This window comes from Nerophis ophidion, linkage group LG07 (assembly GCF_033978795.1).
Source record: "Nerophis ophidion isolate RoL-2023_Sa linkage group LG07, RoL_Noph_v1.0, whole genome shotgun sequence".
NCBI classification, from domain to species: Eukaryota; Metazoa; Chordata; class Actinopteri; order Syngnathiformes; family Syngnathidae; genus Nerophis; species Nerophis ophidion.
This window is the reverse complement of record NC_084617.1, coordinates 24,194,976-24,215,012: the sequence shown is the minus strand read 5'-3', so window position 1 is coordinate 24,215,012 and position 20,037 is coordinate 24,194,976. Positions and strand designations below refer to the sequence as shown.

The 20,037-nt window shown below is 39.8% G+C and overlaps 2 protein-coding genes across 3 annotated transcripts in view; one reads left to right on the top strand and one right to left on the bottom strand.

Moving 5' to 3' along the window:
- Positions 1 to 3,014: 3,014 nt before the first annotated feature.
- Positions 3,015 to 11,943, bottom strand: tmem100a (transmembrane protein 100a). Its single transcript, XM_061905695.1, has 2 exons — positions 11,757 to 11,943; positions 3,015 to 6,559 (listed from the first exon to the last, which is right to left on the bottom strand). Exon 2 carries the CDS (start codon positions 6,528 to 6,530, stop codon positions 6,138 to 6,140), a length of 393 nt encoding a protein of 130 aa, XP_061761679.1. The 5' UTR covers positions 6,531 to 6,559; positions 11,757 to 11,943; the 3' UTR covers positions 3,015 to 6,137.
- pctp (phosphatidylcholine transfer protein) overlaps positions 11,699 to 20,037 on the top strand; it is a 20,739-nt gene continuing 12,400 nt past the window's right edge. Inside the window, exons 1-2 of one of the 2 annotated variants that reach the window (XM_061905694.1) lie at positions 11,699 to 11,847; positions 15,002 to 15,185. In XM_061905694.1, coding sequence (XP_061761678.1) covers positions 15,057 to 15,185 — 129 coding nt within the window. In that variant the 5' untranslated portion in view covers positions 11,699 to 11,847; positions 15,002 to 15,056. The remainder of the gene's footprint in view (positions 11,848 to 15,001; positions 15,186 to 20,037) is intronic. The other variant, XM_061905693.1, reaches the window with a different exon arrangement.

Here is a 20,037-nt window from a genome sequence, read left to right as displayed (position 1 = left end):
CCTGGATTATCTATACAGTGGGCGGGTGGGGGGGTTCACCGTGGTCCGATTTGCATGATTGGCCACCACGAGAGGCAAAAAAGTGAGGAAAAAAAACAACTAATGTTTTGAAAACACAAACTTGGTCGTCTCCAAAAGTGACCAGAACCGGTTGTCCATTTCATCGGGTGGTTTTCCTGTCCAGCGCTCTTACTTTGTTCTTCTTCCCGTGTTGCTTCCATCGCTTTGCCACTTCGCCTCTGGTCTGAGCGCTGGCTTCCTCACCTGCTCCTGGTTGTCAATCGGGAGACACGCCTCCTCGGGGTTGACAATTGGGAGAGACACCTGCTCATGGCTGTCCTTAAGGAGACACGTCTGCTCCTGGTTATTGATCAAGTCACTAAAGAGACACTCCTCCTCCTGATTGATGATTGGGAGATGCCCCGGCTGGTGGTTGACAATCAGGAGACACACCTCCTCATGGATAACAATTGGGAAACACAGCTGCTCCTGCTTATCAATCAGGATACACGCTTCCTGGTTGTTCTTAAGGAAACACACCTGATCCTGGTTATCAATCAAGTCACTAAGGAGACAGACCTGCTTCTGTTTGTCAATCAGGAGACATGCCTCCTCATGGTTGACAGTTAAGAGACAAAGATGCTCCTGTTTATCAATCAAGATACATGCTTCCTGATTGTCATTAAGTAGACATGCCTCCTCATGGTTGACAATTGGGAGACACACCTGCTCATGGCTGTCCTTAAGAAGACAGGTCTGCGCCTGGTTATCAATCAAGCCACCAAGGAGACACGCCTGCTCCTGTTTGTCAATCAGAAGACACTCCCCCTCTTGGTTGGCGATTGGGAGATGTGCCGGCTCCTGCTTCACAATCAGGAGACATGCCTCCTCATGGTTGACAATTGGCAGACACACCTGCTCCTATTTATCAATCAGGATCCACACTTCTTGGTAGTCCTTAAGGAGACACGTCCAATCCTGGTTATCAATCAAGTCATTAAGGAGACACGCCTACTCCTGTTTTTATATCAGGAGACACTTCTCTCACTGGTTGACAATCGGGAGATGTGCCGGCTCCTGGTTGACAGTCAGGAGACACGCGTCCTCATGGTTGACAATTGGGAGACACAGCTGCTCCAGTTTATCAATCAGGATGCCTGCTTCCTGGTTGTCCTTAAGGAGACACGTCTGCTCCTGGTTATCAATCAAGTCACTAAGGAGACACACCTGCTCCTGTTTTTCAGTCAGGAGACACTTCTCCTCTTGGTTGACGATTGGTAGATGTGCCGGCTCCTGCTTGACAATCAGAAGAAATGCTTCCTCATGGTTGACAATTGGGAGACACAGCTGCTCCTGTTTATCAATCAGGATACATGCTTTCTTGTTGTCCTTAAGGAGACAGGTCTGCTCCTGATTATCAATCAAGTCGCTAACTAGACACACCTGCTCCTGTTTGTCAATCAGGAGACACTCTTCCTCCTGGTTGACGATCGGGAGATGCGCCGGCTCCTGCTTGACAATCCGGAGACACGCCTCCTCATGGTTGACAATTGGGAGACAAAGCTCCTCCTGTTTATCAATCGGGATACACGCTTCCTGGTTGTCATTAAGGAGACACACCTGCTCCTGTTTGTCAATCAGGAGACACGCTTTCTCATGGTTAACAATTGAGAGACACAGATGCTCCTGTTTATCAGTCAAGATACATGCTTCCTGATTGTCATTAGGGAGACTCGCCTCCTCATGGTTGACAATTGGGAGACACACCCGCTCATGGCTGTCCTTAAGGAGACACGTCTGCTCCTGGTTATCAATCAAGTCACTAAGGAGACACGCCTGCTCCGGTTTGTCAATCAGACGACACTTCTCCAGGTTGACAATCTGGAGATGCGCCGGTTCCTGGTTGACGATCAGGAGACACGCCTCATCATGATTGACAATTGAGAGACACAGATGCTCCTGTTTATTAATCATGATACACGCTTCCTGGTTGTCATTAAGGAGACAGGTCTGCTCCTGGTTATCAATCAAGTCACTAAAGGGACACACCTGCTCCTGTTTGTCAATCAGGAGACACTCCTCCTCCTGGTGGACAATTGGGAGATGCGCCGGCTCCTGGTTGACAATCAGGAGACACGCCTCCTCATGGTTGACAATTGGGAAACACAGCTGCTCCTGGTTGTCATTAAGTGGACACACGGTCCCCTGTTTGTTAATCAGGAGACACACCTCTTCCGGGTTGTCTTTGAGGAGACACATCTGCCTTTGGTTGTCAAGCAGGCAACCCACCTGCTCCTGTCTGACAATCATGGTTAACAACTGGGAAACACACCTGCTTAAGTTGTCCTTAAGGAGACACGTCTGCTCCTCGTTGTCATTAAGGAGACAACCAGCCCCTGGTTGTTAATCAGGAGACACACCTCCTTCGGGTTGTCTTTGAGGTGACACACCTGCCGTTGGTTGTGAATCATGAGATATCCCTGCTCCTGTTTGACAATCGGAAGACACGTCTGCTCCTGGTGGACAATCGGTTGATCAAGCGACCTGTCTGCTCCTGCCTGACAATCAGGCGACATACCTGCTCCTAGTTGTCAACCAGGAGACACACCTGCTCCGGGTTGTCAATTAGGCAACACACCTGCTCCTAATGATCAACCACAAGTAAGTAAGTGCTTAACGCCATCAAATGGATGGCACTAGTTCATTGCTTGTGTTGGCTGCTCCTTCTTGCTAGTGTATGTTTGAATCTTTGCATGTGCATTTTCGCCTTGCCTTACTCTGCTTTTCTGCTTTCCTCTGTGGTACACTGCAGCGACCATGCTGGCACTTCCTTGATTGTTATGAACCGAAGGACTGTTTACCTGCATGTCAATACTGTGATGGACAACCAAGTGGCTAAGTTTACAACGCTGATGCCTCCTGCTACATCTTCTTATGCTCTGGCAGAACAGACGAGTACCTTTTGATGCCATCCACCGTACAGATTGGTAATAACAAGCTACATTCACAGACAGTCCCATTATAATGTGTTTAATTCAGACAGTCCCAATATAATGTGTTTATGAGCGAGTGCAAACAGGTAGTGTCACAGCTACAGACAAATGAATTGATGAAAATCTGCTATGGTCCAAAGTGCAGCCTCAAGGGCCATTTGCGGCCCGTAGCATATTAGTTAGCATGCTAATGTTACTTTTGCAGTCATAAACCTCATTGTCAAATATAATTTTTTGGGACAAATGTTAACATTTTTTTTTAGCTAATTTTGCAGGTGTACACCTCAGAGTTATATATTTTGGTGCTTCAACCACGCCAAAATAAGCACGCTAGCATTTGTAACTGATTTTACAGATAGAGTTGGTATGTTAGCACCTGACTGCATGCTAGCTTTTTTTTGTCAATATAGCAGGTATACATCCCAGAGTCATATATTTTACTACTTGATGCATGATAACGTTAGCATGCTAGCAGTATTAACTAATTTTGCCAATATACATTTTTGAGTCATATATTTAGGTGCTTGACACATGCTGAAGTTAGCATTTTAGCTTGCTAACATTAGCATCCTAGTTTTTTTGTCAATTTAGCAGGTATACACTCCAGAGTCATATATTTTGGTACTTCACCAATGCACAGAAAGCATGCTATTGTTGGTATGTTAGCACCTTATTGTTTGCACATTAGTTTTGTTTTGTCAATTTAGCAGGTATACACTCCACAGTCATATATGTTGATACTCTATGCATGCTAATGTTAGCATGCCAGCAGTATTAACTAATTTTGCAGATATATGTCTTTGAGTCATATATTTTGGTAATCTATGCTGGCATTTTACCATGCTAACATTAGCATGCTAGCTTTTTTGGGGGTCAGTTTAGCATATATTTTGGTCGTTTACTAATGCTCAGTAAGCATGCTATTGTTGGTATGTATGTTTTTTTGTTTAGTTTGTCAATTAACAGGCATACAACTCATAGTAATATATTTTGGTACTTAATGCATGCTAATGTTAGCACGCTAGCATTTCGCAGATATACTCATGTTGAAGTTAGCATTTTAGCATGCCAAAATTAGCATACTACATTTTTATGTCGATTTAGCAGAGTCATATATGTTGGTACTCTACTAATGCGCCCTAAGCATGCTATTGTTGTTAAGTTAGCATCTTACTCTAAGCAGGCTAGCTTTTGTGTGTACATAGTAATATAGTTTAGCAGTTAATGCATGCTAATGTTAGCATGCTAGTATTTTAACTTTTTAAGCTTTTTGTGTCGATTTAGCAGACTCAAATATGTTGGTACTCTACTAATGCACAGTAAGCATGCTATTGTTTGTATGTTAGCACCTTACTGTTAGCATGCTAACATTTAGCAGAGTCATATATTTTGGTAGTTTACTAATGCGCAGTAAGCATGCTATTGTTGGTATGTTAGCATCTTACTGTTAGTAGGCTAGCTTTTTGTGGGGTCAGTTAAGCAGGTGTACACCTCATAGTAATATATTTTGGTACTTTATGCATGCTAATGTTAGCATGCTAGCATTTTGAACTCATTTTGCAGATATACTCATGTTGAAGTTAGCATTTTAGCATGCTAAAATGACCATGTTAACTTTTTACGTCGATTTAGCCGAGTCATAAATACTTTGCTAATGCGCAGTAAAGCATACTATTGTTGGTATGTTAGCATCTTACTGTTAGAAGGCTAGCTTTTTGTTGGGTCAATTAAGCAGGTATACACCTCTTAGTAATATCTTTTGGTACTTAATGCATGTTGACGTTGGCATGCTAGCATTTTGAACTCATTTTGCAGATAAACCCGTGTTGAAGTTAGCATTTTAGCATGCTAAAATTACCATGTTAACTTTTTATGTCGATTTAGCCGAGTCATAAATACATTACTAATGCACAGTAAGCATGCTATTGGTGGTATGTTAGCATCTTACTGTTAGTAGGCTAGCTTTTTTGGGGTCGATTAAGCAGGTATACACCTCATAGTAATATATTTTGGTACTTAATGCATGCTAATATTAGCATGCTGTTATTTTGAACTCATTTTACAGATATACTCATTTGGAAGTTAGCATTTTAGCATGCTAAAATGACCATACTAGATTTTTATGTCGATTTAACAGAGTCATATATATACTTTACTAATGCGCAGTAAGTACGCTATTGGTTGTGTGTTAGCACCTTGCTGGTCGCATGCTAGCTTTTTTAGCTACATTTGCTAGTATACACCTATGAGTATTACCGTATTTCCTTGAATTGCCACAGGGTATAGTATGCGCCTGCCTTGAATTACTGCCGGGTCAAACTCGCTTCCCAAATTAATTAGCGCATGCTTAGTATTACCGCCTGGTCAAACTCGTGACGTCACGAGTGACACTTCTCCTGTCGTCATTTTTAAAATGGAGGAGGCTGATTTCAATACCGGTAATTTGAAATCGCACAAAGGGAAGAAGATTAAGAGCTATTCAGTAGGATTTATGGTCCAAGCATACATCACACTAAAATTTTTACTGCATACCTTTGGTAAGTGCTGGAGTGAGAAGAGGTTTTAAAATAATTAGCGCATGCTTACTTTTACCGCATGCCTTTGGTAAGCGCAGGAGTGAGAAGAGGTTTTAAATTAATTAGCGCCCCGGTGGCAATTCAAGGAAATACGGTCTGTTTTGTTAGCACGGCGAGTGTGTTAGCATGTCAGTTTGGCTTTAGCTTGTCAGCAGTCACAGTTTCTACAGAAATGACATTTTCTAGCCCATTAAAATATAGGATATAATATTAATACTGTACTAGTTAGGAAAGTAAAACATAGAAAAAAGCCCCCCCGCATCCTTCAGTCTGTGGCCCTCAGTGTTTTAAAGTGTCAGCTAGAAGATTTCAACCTAGGAAAACTAAATTGTAGTGCAGACGACCATTGTTTATTATTCATGTTTTAGTGTAGGATGCATCTCCGAGGTATATGTGATGAAGTAGTGATGATAACATGATTAATGTGTTTATTCCAGAAACTTTTCTGCCCAGTTCCTGGCAGCGTGAAAGCGGCTGTTGCAATATTCCGTCCCCGTGAGACGTCCTGCACGCTCTCCAGCAGTCCAGGAGTAAAGCGTCTTCCACAAAGTGTTGGCGGCGTGCGAGGTCATGTGAAAATGTTCCTCTGGTTGCTCACCAGCGTGGTTTGGCTCTCCCGCCGGCGCTCCTTCCTCCTCTCCAGCCGCACCCTCCAGCACACGGCGCTGGCCGCCAGCAGCGCCAGTCCGGCCGAGAGCAGCACCAGTCCCAGGTAGGAGATGGTGGAGCCGTGCGAGTTGAAGCCATACGCCACCGCCGTCACCACCACGCCGGCGATCAGCACCACCACGCCGAAGGGGACGGTGCAGCGGTAGCAGGACAGCTCGGCGCCGCCCGTGGCCGCCGCCAGCTGCACCTCGTTGACCAGCGGGATGCTGACCGTCGTCGCAGGCGGCGCCGCGCCAGGCTTCTCCGCGCTCGCTGGCGTCTTCATGGCATCCTGACTGGCGTCTCCCGGCATGGCACGGTTAGCTCAGCGTCTTAGCCTGTCTGTGAGGAGAATGAAAGTTTTAGAGACATCCGCTCGTATTTCTGCTGAAGGTCTGCAAAAACTTCTGACTTTCAAAGTGCAGCGGCGAAGCCTTGATACAGTGGGTTAGTTTTTGCCTCATTACTGTGAGAATCCTGCGTGTAACTGAAGTATTGAGGAGTGGGACTGTCCAGGACTGGCTTCAGTGTGCTCAAACAACCACCAGGTAGCATCTGTGAGCAGATAATATTGCATCATCTCTTTCTCTTTCAGACTTACCAGGTCGGTATTGCATTCTTTGTGAGGGTTGAGGCAAAAACTAACCCAGACCCACTGGAGTTCTGCGGTCTGAGCTTCTATACCTTGAACCTTGTACTCCATTACCTAAACCACAGGTGTCAAAACTCTGGCATGTCTGTAGTCATTTAACGTGACTCGCTACGTCATTTAAAATGGTCCACTACACAATTTAAAGTTGCCAGCCACGACATTTAATGCGGCCCGCCATATCATTGAAAGTGTCCTCACACATCATTTAATGTGGCCGAGTCATACCAAAGACTATAAAAAATGGGACCCATTACCTCCCTGCTTGGCACTCAGCATCAAGGGTTGGAATTGGGGGTTAAATCACCATAAATGATTCCCGGGCGTGGCACCGCTGCTGCCCACTGCTGCCCACTGCTCCCCTCACTTCCCAGGGGGTGATCAAGGGGATGGGTCGAATGCAGAGGACAAATTTCGCCACACCTAGTGTGTGTGACAATCATTGGTACTTTAACTTTAATTAAAAATGGCCCTCCACACTCCTGACCAGATGCCTGAACAACCTCATCTGGCTCCTCTCGATGTGGAGGAGCCACCCGAACGCCTCCCTCGTGGCCTCCCAACTGGTAGGAGGCCACGGGGAAGACCCAGACCATGTTGGGAAGATTATGTCTCCCGGCTGGCCTGAGAACGCCTCGGGATCCCCCGGGAGGAGCTGGACGAAGTGGCTGGGGAGAGGGAAGTCTGGGCTTCCCTGCTTAGGCTGATGCCCCCGCGACCCGACCTCGGATAAGCGGAAGAAGATGGATGGATGGGATGGATGGCCCTCCACACTATTTAAATTGGCCTGCCATATAATTATCTGGCCTTCCAAATCATTTAATGTGGGCTGCCACGACATTTAATTTGGCCGACCACGTCATATGATGTGGCCCACCATGTTATTGAAGGTGGCTTTCCACATCATTTAATGTTGCCTGCCACATCATTTAGGCAGCGTCACACCTAATTTAAAGTGGCCCGCCACACCATTGAAGGTGACTTATTACACCATATAAAATGCTCCCCCCCATATGATTTAACATGGCGCCACTACCTTTTATTTGGCCCGCCACACCATCTAAAATTAACATACTTAAATATCAGCTTGTCGTCTTGACTTACGATTTCGAAGCAAGTTATCTTTCAACCTGTAAAACTAAAGACTTTTTAAAAAAACAAAAAAAAAAAACAGTGCCATCCATCCTTTTTTACCACTTGTCCCTTTTGGGGCCTGTGCACATTTTATAACTAGGCTATGTGTTTGTATTTATATATTCACTGTTAGAAGCTGCCCTTAAGGGCATCCATATTTCCGACGCGGCCCCTTAATAAAAAAGGAGTTAGACACCCTTGACCTAAGCCATGACCCCAGTGCATGATGGGTAGGCCGTGTTAACACGGACTGCTCAAACATCCCCCATGTTCGGCGCGCGCAGAGGAACCCCGCAGATGTTTGTTGTCAGAATTCCCTCCGAGGCGCCGGAGCGAACCCGCGTCACCCCCCCTGCACATTCCGGGCCGCCTCCTGACTCAGGCGGAGCGGCAGCAGCGCGTCGGGAATGACGCAGGAGCCGGCCGGCCAGCACGAGCTGAGACATTCCCTGGAGAGCGCGGGATATGACATTACAGGCGCTCGCTCGCACCAAGGCCGCCACACATCAGCGGGGTCGAGACGCAGCGTGCGCACGTGTGGGCTTTTTTTTAATTCATGGTTAACATTTCAACACACCTGAAAGTTGTTTTTCTAATCGACACTAAAACATTGCCAACTCTTTTCTACTTCATCAACACAGAGCGCCTCCTTTTCCATCAGTTTTTCTAACGTGTGTATGCTCCTTTTCCTCATATACAGTGGGGCAAAAAAGTATTTAGTCAGCCACCGATTGTGCAAGTTCTCCCACTTAAAATGATGACAGAGGTCTGTAATTTTCATCATAGGTACACTTCAACTGTGAGAGACAGGAATTCACATTGTAGGAATTTTAAATAATTTATTTGTAAATTATGGTGGGAAACGAGTACTTGGTCAACCATTCACAGCTCTCACTGATGGAAGGAGGTTTTGGCTCAAAATCTCACGATACATGGCCCCATTCATTCTTTCCTTAACACGGAACAATCGTCCTGTCACCTCAGAAGAAAAACAACCCCAAAGCATGATGTTTACACCCCCATGCTTCACAGTAGGTATGGTGTTCTAGGGATGCAACTCAGTATTCTTTTTCCTCCAAACACAATGAGTTGAGTTTATACGAACATTTTTTATTTTGGTTTCATTTGACCACATGACATTCTCCCAATCCTATGCTGTATCATCCATGTATCCATTTTGGTATAAACTCAACTTGTCGTGTTTGGAGGATGAAGAATACTGAGTTGCATCCCAAGAACACCACATCTACTGTGAAGCATGGGGGTGGAAACATCATGCTTTGGGGCTGTTTTTCTGCTAAGGGGACAGGACGATTGATCCGTGTTAAGGAAAGAATGAATGGGCCATGTATTGTGAGATTTTGAGCCAAAACCTCCTTCCATCAGTGAGAGCTTTGAATGGTTGAACAAATACTTTTTTTCCACCATAATTTACAAATAAATGTTTTTAAATTCCTCCAATAGGAATGCCTGGATTTTTTTTCCACATTCTGTCTCTCACAGTTGAAGTGTACCTATGATGAAAATTACAGACCTCTGTCATCATTTTAAGTGGGAGAACTTGCACAATCGGTGGCTGACTAAATACTTTTTTGCCCCACTGTATTTGCACTTTTTCTACATCCAACATCACAACTCAGTTTATAATAATAGTTAGTTTAAAAAGTTACTTTTTAAGAAAGCTTGTGTCGTGTAAAAATATGTGGCAAAAAAAATATTGTATCATTAGTGCGTTTAATCATCATTTATGCAGTACTACAATTGTATTTATGTCTATTTACACTAACTATGTACATTTTTTTGGGCAAAAGACATTGAAACAATGTTGAGAACTTGTAGAATTAGCTCCTGACGTTGAGCAACTCAAACATAACGTTGAAACAACATGCTTTTTAATGAAGTTGAATCAATGTTGGGTTCTGACGTTGATTTGACCATTGAAATTTGGTCATTTCCCAACCAATATTCCACAACACAAACACAACATTGAAACAACATGTTTCTTATCAAATTGTTTTCGATGTCAGGTTGTGACGTTGATTTGACCGTTGAATTTTGGTCATTTCCGGACCAATATTCTACAACACAAATACAACGTTGAAACAACATGCTTTTTGATGACATTGAGTCAATGTTGGGTTCTGATGTTGATTTGACCATTGAAATGTGGTCATTTCCCAACCAATATTCCACAACACAAATACAACATTGAAACAACATGTTTCTTACCAAATTGTTTTAAATGTCAGGTTGTAACGTTGATTTGACTGTTGAATTTTGGTCATTTCCCGACCAATATTCTACAACACAAATACAACGGGTTCTGACGTTGATTTGACCATTGAAATTTGGTAATTTCCCAACCAATATTCCACTACACGAACACAACATTGAAACAACATGTTTCTTACCAAATTGTTTTCGATGTCAGGTTGTGACGTGGATTTGACTGTTGAATTTTGGTCATTTCCCAACCAATATTCTACAACACAAATACAACGTTGAAACAACATGCTTTTTAATGACTTTGAATCAATGTTGGGTTCTGATGTTGATTTGACCATTGAAATGTGGTCATTTCCCAACCAATATTCTACAACACAAATACAACGTTGAAACAACATGCTTTGTGATGACTTTGAATCAATGTCGGGTTCTGGCGTTGATTTGACCATTGAAATTTGGTCATTTCCCAACCAATATTCTACAACACAAACACAACGTTGAAACAACATGCTTTTCATCAACATTTATACAATGTCAGGTTTTAACATTGATTTGACCATTGAATTTAGGTAATTTCCTAACCAATATTCTACAACACAAACATAATGTTAAAACAACATGCTTTTTATGAAAGTTGAATCAATGTCAGGTTTGAACGTTGACTTGACCCTTGAAATTTGGTCATGTCCCAATCAATATTCTACAACAAAAACACAACGTTGAAACAACATGCTTGTCATCGACATTTATTCAATATCAGGTTTTAACGTTGATTTGACCATTGAATTTTGGTCAACTACCATTCTACAACTCAAACACAACATTGAAACAACATGCTTCTTATCGGATGTTTTCAATGTCAGGCTGGGACATTGATTTGACCATTGAATTAAGGTAATTTCCCAACCAATATTCTACAACACAAATACAACATTAAAACAACATGCTTTTTATCAACGTTTATTCAATGTTAGGTTGCGACGACGTTGATTTAAACATTGCAATTTGGTCATTCCCCACCAATAGTCTACAAAGCAAATACGACAATGAAACAACATGCTTTTTTATCAACGTTTATTCAATGTCAGGGTGTGACGTTGATTTGACCATTGAAATTCGGTCATTTCCCAACTAACAACGTGGATCCAATGTTAGACATCAACGTTGTCTCAATTTACAATTACAACTGTTTTGCAACGTTGTTTAGAACTCAGTTTTAAAAGACATGTATATATGTATAATCAATGTTGTATCAATGTCTTGTGCCTGCTGGGTACTGATTGGTTAATATTTGTGAGTCCACGATTTCATCTAAGGCTATCTTATTTATAGAGCACAATTTCTACACAAGGCTTTCCACAAATCTACAAAATGATCATAATTCAAATTAAAATCATACATTATAACTATCATAAAACAATCATAATTCAAATTGAAATCAAAGTGTTTATAAACCAATTTTTTTTCCTTTTTTTTTTTCCTTTAGAGTACTTTACGTGTGTGCACTGAAAGAAAGCAAAAGCAGATCACCTGAAAGTGGTTTTCCATGTCGTCTGTGGTCCTGGGATGGAGAAAAATAAAATATTCCTGCAAGTGAACTCAACTTGTGTGTTGAAAAGAGGTGAGTGTGACTTCCATTCATGACCACTCAGACTCCATCCATTGACTAGAAGATCCCGCAGCCTCGACTGGACGCACACCGTGCGCGTCAAGTCAAACCTGTTAACGCAAGACTCAATTTCCGCTCTAGCATTACACAATAAGACCACTTTTAGTGCCAGTGAACACTGCCAGACCAACACACCCGACATGCTTTTATTTTGAAGTTCAATTGTAACATCCGTTTTAATTATTTAAAGCGACTGAAACACGTCGGTTTTTTTCTTGATACCATTTTTGGACCTGATAGACTTTAAAACAGTTTCCAAATCGCCAAATAATATTGTATTATTACATATTTGATTATTAGCAAACTGATGGAAGAATTGTTCTGCAACCAGAAGTCAAGGTGGCAATTGTAGAATGAATTTCAAAAAGGATTTCAATGGCAAAAAAGAGATTTATGATAGCATTTCATAATTATATTGATTTACAAAGAATAACAGAGTTGCATGTGGTCAAAAAATGTATGTCAAAATTGAAAGATGTGACGAATGGGATCATTTAAATTGGAAATCAGCAACCTGCGGGCCTCGAGCCGCATGCAGCTCTTTGGTGCCACCCGAGTGGCTCCCTGGAGCATTTTTAAAAAAGGATTGAAAATAGTTTGTGTTTTGTTTGAGGAAAAACATGACACAAATCATCCCAATTGCTAGAAAGCCCAATGTTTAATATGTTTGTGTGTATGCTTCACTGATGAGACTGTTTGGTGAACATCAGTTTGTCCTACTAATTTTGGCGGTTCTTGAACTCACCATAGTGTGGACTGTGACGCAACAGTTTGTTTACATGTAAAATCTTCCACTCCTTCTTTGTCTTATTTTGTCCACCAAATAATTTATGTTGTGTGTGAATGCACACAGGTGCACTTTGTTGATGTTATTGATTTTGTGTGGAGTGCTAATCAGGCATATTTGGTCAGTGCATGACTGCAAGCTAGTCAATGCTAACATGCTATTTAAGCTAGCTGTATGTACATATTGCATCATTATGCCTCATTTGTATATATTTTTGAGCTCATTTGATATCCTTTACTTTTATCCTCTTTGTACATAATTTAGTTTTGCATGTCAATACATTATCTGTATGTAATATTAGCTGCATTTCAGATTGTTGTTTGTGTGCCATGTTGTTCCAGACCACAGCAAATGCTACCTAGCTTGCCAAAAGATTGTAATACATCTATTTAAAGAAGACAGCCTTTAACTTGGACACTCACATCTATACATTTGACCATTAAAAGCCAGTAATTTCCAGGAGTTATCTTACCTTCTGAGTAGCCTCTGATTTACTAATAGGTTCTAATGTTGTAAAATGTGTAGAATAAATATTACATTTCAAAATTTCTGCCAACAAAGATTTGCTTCAGCCCGCGACACATAGTCATTTTGATAGTAGGCTATTATAGCTAATATGGACACTTATGATCTTTCTTTGCCTTCATTATTAGACTTATATACAGACATATTTGTTTTGCGTATTTTTGGTCCAATATGGCCCTTTCAACGTGATTTAAATGAACACATATTTAAATAATTACTTAAATGTGCCTTTAATCATGTTTTCAATTAAATACATTAATGTGTTATTATTAAATGCATTATTTATTCATAATACGTACTTTAAAATATACATATATATTTTTTTTAAATTATTGATAAAAAACATTTAACATGTATTTAATGATTTAAACAGTTCATTCATCCATCTTTTTGCGCTTATCCGAAATCGAGTCGCGGGGGCAGCAGCCTAAGTAGAGAAGCCCATGAGACTTCCCTCTCCACAGCCACTGTGTCCAGCTCCTCCCGGAACATCCTGAAACATGTCCTGGGTTTCCCCGTGGCCTTCTACTTGTCGGACATGTCCTAAACACCTCCTTCCCCCCACATTTAAATAACCATTTAAATATGTATTTCATGTATTTTTGTCCCATTTAGCCCCCCATATATTGACGGGATTCCAAGTTTTTACGGGCAATTTAAAATGAGGTGGCAGGCCAAATGTGGTCCCCTGGCCTTGAGTTTGACACCAGTGCTATATCTAATATTGAAAAGCTAGTTATAAGTATCCAAAGTCGGGGTCCCCAAACTTTTTGACTTGGGGGCCGCATTGGGTTAAAAAAATTGGGCCAGACTATATATATATATATATATATATATATATATATATATATATATATATATATATATATATATATATATATATATATATATATGTATATATATATATATATCTAATCGACGTCCATTGCACTGGTTTCCCTGGGGTGGACCCGGGGTCCCCACATCTGCGGTCCTCTCCAAGGGATCTGAACCGAGGATGACTCTGTGGCTTGTGCAGCCCTTTGAGACACTTGTGATTTAGGGCTATATAAATAAACATTGATTGATTGATTGATATATTCCGAACGTGATGATGTCATGTTAGCGAGGGGAAAATGCATTTTAGACAATATGATTTGCCTGAGCGGCAAGGACACCGAGAGTAACAAGCGGTAGAAAATTAATTAGAAAGGACGGATTAAAAATAATAATCCATCCATGGATGGATGGATAAAATAATAATACAAAAAAAATTAAATAATAATACATTTATTTATCTGTATTTTTTTTAAACTTGGGACTTTCCGACATTGTAAACAGAATGTAAGAGGATAACAGTGGGAACAAATGTGAAGGGGAAAGGGAAGTCTGGGTTTCCCTGCTTAGGTTGTTGCCCCCGCGACCCGACCTCGGATAAGCGGAAGAAGATGGATGGATGGATGGATGTAATGTGAAAATATGTATTTCAGTGAAGGGAGTACATTTATTATAAGCTGTGATGAAATAATGAAATCTGGTCCAACGTTTGGCAAACATGTTTATGAATAATGAAGCAGAAAATAATATTGTTGATTTATCTAAAATGTTTCAAAAATGTTTTTGCTGATATTGATAGAAAGTCAGATAGATAAAACTCTGACACTTTCGTTCACATATTTTTTGTTATCTTTTTTGAATAAATGATCCAAAAACATAATGTATACATATTTAGTGATCTTGAATTGCGTCATCCGAAAGGAAATGTGTTTTTACGAGTGGCCGGAAACGATGAGACAATAAAGATTTATTGTGAAGGTGGAGCCGGAAGCTGTGTGAACTCCTGCCAACTTGGTGACCGACAAGTGCCGTCATGTCGTTGCGGTTCTCGGATGAAGACTTCCAAGCGGCCTGGAAGGAGTTGGACGAGCCGCAGCTGGAAGGAGGATGGGAACTTTTCACCGAGACGATGGGCGTGAAAATCTACAGGCTTTTTGATAAGGTAAAGCGGAAGTAATCTGCTCGGTTTCAACCGGAAGACGGACGACGAGCACAGCTGCGCCTCATTATCGCCATAAACACTTGACATCGGTGTGAATTATTGACCTTTTTATTCCTTTATTTAGAGAAGACGTGTAAATATTAGTGTGTGTTTTTGGCAGGGGAAACGGGAAATAACTGGGCGGAACCATGTTTTCTTGTGCTCAATTGGTACCAGACGTCATCTGGAAAATCCAGGATTGAACTTTTGCCCACCCACGGGGTCATAAGTACAGCGGATCAAAGCAAACCGAAACACGATATCAATCCATTAAGATGATATATTGGAATCGGCATGTGGCTGACAAATGGCAACTGTCACCTTTAATTAATTTTGGCATGAATAGTGATGAAATGTGCAACACCGACTGGGAAGCCGCTGTGGGTAAAATAGTTTGATAACATGCAGGTTGATTTAAAACAGGGGTGTCAAACGCCCGGCCCGCGGGCCGGGTCAGGCCCATGAACAGGTTTTTTCCGACCCGCGAGATGAATTTACTAAGTATAAAAATAATCTGGAATTTTTTAATTAAAGTAACTGCTGTTTTAATTTTGTTCACTGAATGTCACAATAGCAATTATTTGTGTCCTTTGTCTCTAAGGGGGCGGAGCTATGTGCCCTGATAAGAGAGAGAACTGGGGACACATTATCTGCGCGCACAGAAATATGGTGAAATTATTTGTATCCCCCTTCAACTTCGTGTGCGAATAATTCATACTTGCCAACCTTGAGACCTCCGATTTCGGGAGGTGTGGGGTGGGGGGGCGTGGTCGGGGGTGGGGCGGAGGTGTGGTTGGGTGCTGGCTGGGGTGGGGGGCGTGGTTAAGAGGGGAGGAATATATTTACATCTAAAATTCACCAACGCGAGTATTTCATATATATATATATATATATATATATATATATATGTGTATGTATATATATGTATGTGTGTATGTATGTATGTGTATATATGTATGTATGTATGTATATATGTATGAAATACTTGACTTTCAGTGAATTCTAGCTATATATATTTATTTTATTATACATGTAAATAAAATAAATAGTTGAATTTGAGACGACACCTATCAAATACACAGTTATAAAAACACAGTTCTACCAACTGTATTATACTATCTGGTTACAAAAAAAAACAACAACAACACTTACCTTTCACTATTTGAGTAACCTTTGTTCTGCCATTTATTTTTTCATTTTGCTCGTCGACGGTGTTGGGTTGGTGTCAATAACCAGGCGAGGTGATGAAGTTACGTCTCCTTACTGTGGCGCTTCAGAACAGACTCCCTCATTTTCCGTCAGGTGCACAACACCACGTAAAACGTTGGCCAAACAAAAAACAACCCCATAACGCTATAGCCAACATTCACTAGGAGATGGCAACAGACAACATTCCTCGTTCTTCTGCTTCGTCACCTTGTGTGTGCAGTTTTTTATTCAAATCCATAAATGTTCTAACGTGATTGGGCAGGCAAGCTGTTTATATAGTGGGAAAGCGGACGTGAAAACAGGCTGTCCCCACTCAGGTCCCTCTAATATCCGGCTGAATTTCGCGAGATATTCGGGAGAAAATTTCTTCCGGGAGGTTTTCGGGAGAGGCGCTGAATTTCGAGAGTCTCCCGGAAAATCCGGGAGGGTTGGCAAGTATGGAATAATTAAATAAGCCAGAATTAATACGTTTTGGTGTAGATCAGGGGTCACCAACGCAGTGCCGGTGGGAATCAGGTAGCCCGTATGGACCAGATGAGTCGCCCGCTGGCCTGTTCTAAAATTAGCTCAAATAGCAGCACTTACCAGTGAGCTGCCTCTATTTTTTCAATTTTATTTATTTAGTAGCAAGCTGGTCTTGCTTTGCTCGACAGTTTTAATTCTAAGAGACAAAACTCAAATAGAATTTAAAAATCCAAGAAAATATTTTAAAGACTTGGTCTTCACTTGTTTAAATAAATTCATTTATTATTATTTTTTGCTTCTTATAACTTTCAGAAACACAATTTTAAAGAAAAAATACAACCTTAAAAATGATTTTAGGATCTTTAAACACATATACCTTTTTACCTTTTAAATTCCTTTCTCTTTCTTGACAATTTAAATTTATGTTCAAGTAAATAGATTTTTTTATAGTAAAGAATAATACATACATTTTAATTTAGTTCTTCATTTTAGCTTCTGTTTTTTCGACGAAGAATATCTGTGAAATATTTATTCAAACTTATGATTAAAATTTTAAATTACTCTGGCAAATTTAGAGAATCTGTAGAATCAAATTTAAATCTTATTTCAAAGTCTTTTGAATTTCTTTAAAAAATTTGGTTCTATAATATCTAGAAGAAATAATGATTTGTCTTTGTTAGAAATATAGCTTGGTCCAATTTGTTATATATTCTACTAAAGTGTAGATTGGATTTTAACCTATTTAAAACATGTCATAAACAATATATAGTTATTGTGAGAAATCATTGAGATGATCAGTGTTTCCACAAATATAAATATCATTGATTATTAATAATAACATCGACTTAAAGGTACATTGAGCAAATTGGCTATTTCTGGCAATTTATTTAAGTGTGTATCAAACTGGTAGCCCTTCACATTAATCAGTACCCAAGAAGTAGCTCTTGGTTTCAAAAAGGTTGGTGACTCCTGGTGTAGATGATGCTACATATGTACAGAATAAACCTCATGATGTTAGTACATCAGTTAAGAAAAATGGGTAAATAATAATCCATCCATCCATTTTCTACCGCTTATACTAATAATAATGATAATAATAATGATAATCATTTATATTATTATTAGATTAAAAAATGAACACCAATGGGAGCATTTTAAAATTCTGCCAGACTCAATTCCGCCTATTTCACTGATGAACATTATTACGTAATTTATTCAGAAAGTTGAAATAACAACAAAAGAACATAGAACACTATTAAATGCAACATGTAAGTGTAAAAAAACCCCCCAAAAACCCCATTATAATCTGTATATTTTCAGGTTGTGCTTGTTTTTTTAAAAAAAACAAGAAACCACTCTGAATTTGTCTTTATTTTTAAGTTATCATGCAATGATTTTACTAGTCAGGCCCACTTTGGAATAGATTTTCCTTAATGTGGCCCCTGAGCTAAAATGAGTTTGACACCCCTGATTTAAAACATATAAACGTACACTTTATTTGGAACTCCGAACACTCCTGGGTCGGGTTATCCAACTTTTTCTTCTTCTGAGAGCTGCTTATACTAAATAAGAATGTTCGACAACTAGAATGTAGATTTTATGTTAAAAAAAGCAAAAACAAACTCGAAGCCCAGTTGCCAGAATTTTACCATAACATTTACAGTGTGTTTTTCAGGTTGTTGTTTTTTTTAAACTGGATTACTTAAAATGGAAAAAACACTAATTTTTACGATAAAATTCTGTTAGCAGCTGTAAATTATACAGTTGTTTTTTTCACAGTGCATTACTGTAAATTGAATACCGGTACCACTTATTTTTTTACAGTAAAATTCTGGCGACTGCGCTGCCAGTTTTTTTTACCCTAAAATCGATTGACTTTTTCAAACTTTTACATTGTATTCATTATCTTTATTTTTATAGTTTATTTCAACCCACACAAACCAAATAAGCTCGTTTTGCAACAAAATGTTGGTCTCCTCAACTTAATTTTTTTTTTTTTGCATTTAATTTTTAGGTATGCATTTCTTTCTTATGCAGTTTCTTTTAAAACAAGCTACTTTGACAAAAAGAAAGGATGCAGTGTTTTATTTTTGACGGACCACATTTAAATTATACTTTAATTCAGTAGCAGCTCTTCATTCAAACTCTGCGGTCATTGTGTTTGTATTTCCTGATAATTTATCAACATGTCTGGTTTGACCAGTTATAAAAACACAGAGCTTAAACTGGTTGTTTGCAACTTGCAAATTTTTTCAAACCAAACATAATATGTATGTATGTATGTGTTTATATATATTTATGTGTGTATGCATTAATGTATGTATATGTGTGTATATATATTAGAGCTGTCAAACGATTAAAATATTTAATAGAAAATTAATTTCATATAGATATAATTTTTCATCATTAATAAGTGTACCCGAGGCAGAGTATTTTCAATTTTAAAACCATGAATAGACAAATAATTTGCTGTAAGGAAATTTGTTTTGAACATTATGCTTTTTTACACAAAAAGGTAGGAGTCCTTTTATTTTGGTAATGTACTGAGACATCCCGGATGGAGACCAATACTTCCCCTCCAACCTGATGGAGCTTGAGAGGTGTGGCAAAGAGGAATGGGTGAAAGTGCCCAAAGACGGTTGTGCCAAGCATGTGGCGTCGTATTAAAAAAAACTTGAGGCTGAAATTGCTGCCAAAGATGCTTTAACAACGTGTTAAGCAAAGACTGTGAATACTTGTGTACATGGGATTTATTAAATGTTTTTATTTTTACTAAATTAGCAAAATACAAAATAAAAACACTGTGGGGTATTGTGTGTAGAATTTTGAGGACAAAATGAATCTTTTCCATTTTGAAAAAAGGCTGTAACATAACAAAATATGGAAAAAGCGAAGCGCTGTGTATAATTTCCAGATACACTATTCTTTCTTGTGCACTAAAGTCACCTTTCAGGCGCGGTATGTTTACGAGCATGGGAACTCTGAACGTCTAACACATGAACATAAACCTTAACACCAGCAGGTTGATCAAAACTTTACTTAATCGTTTTGTTTATTTTCAAATACAAAGCTCTCTCGTGTGACGTGTTCAGAACAGCCCAATAGCGTTGCAAAATATTTGTAGCGTCCTCTGCCGTGA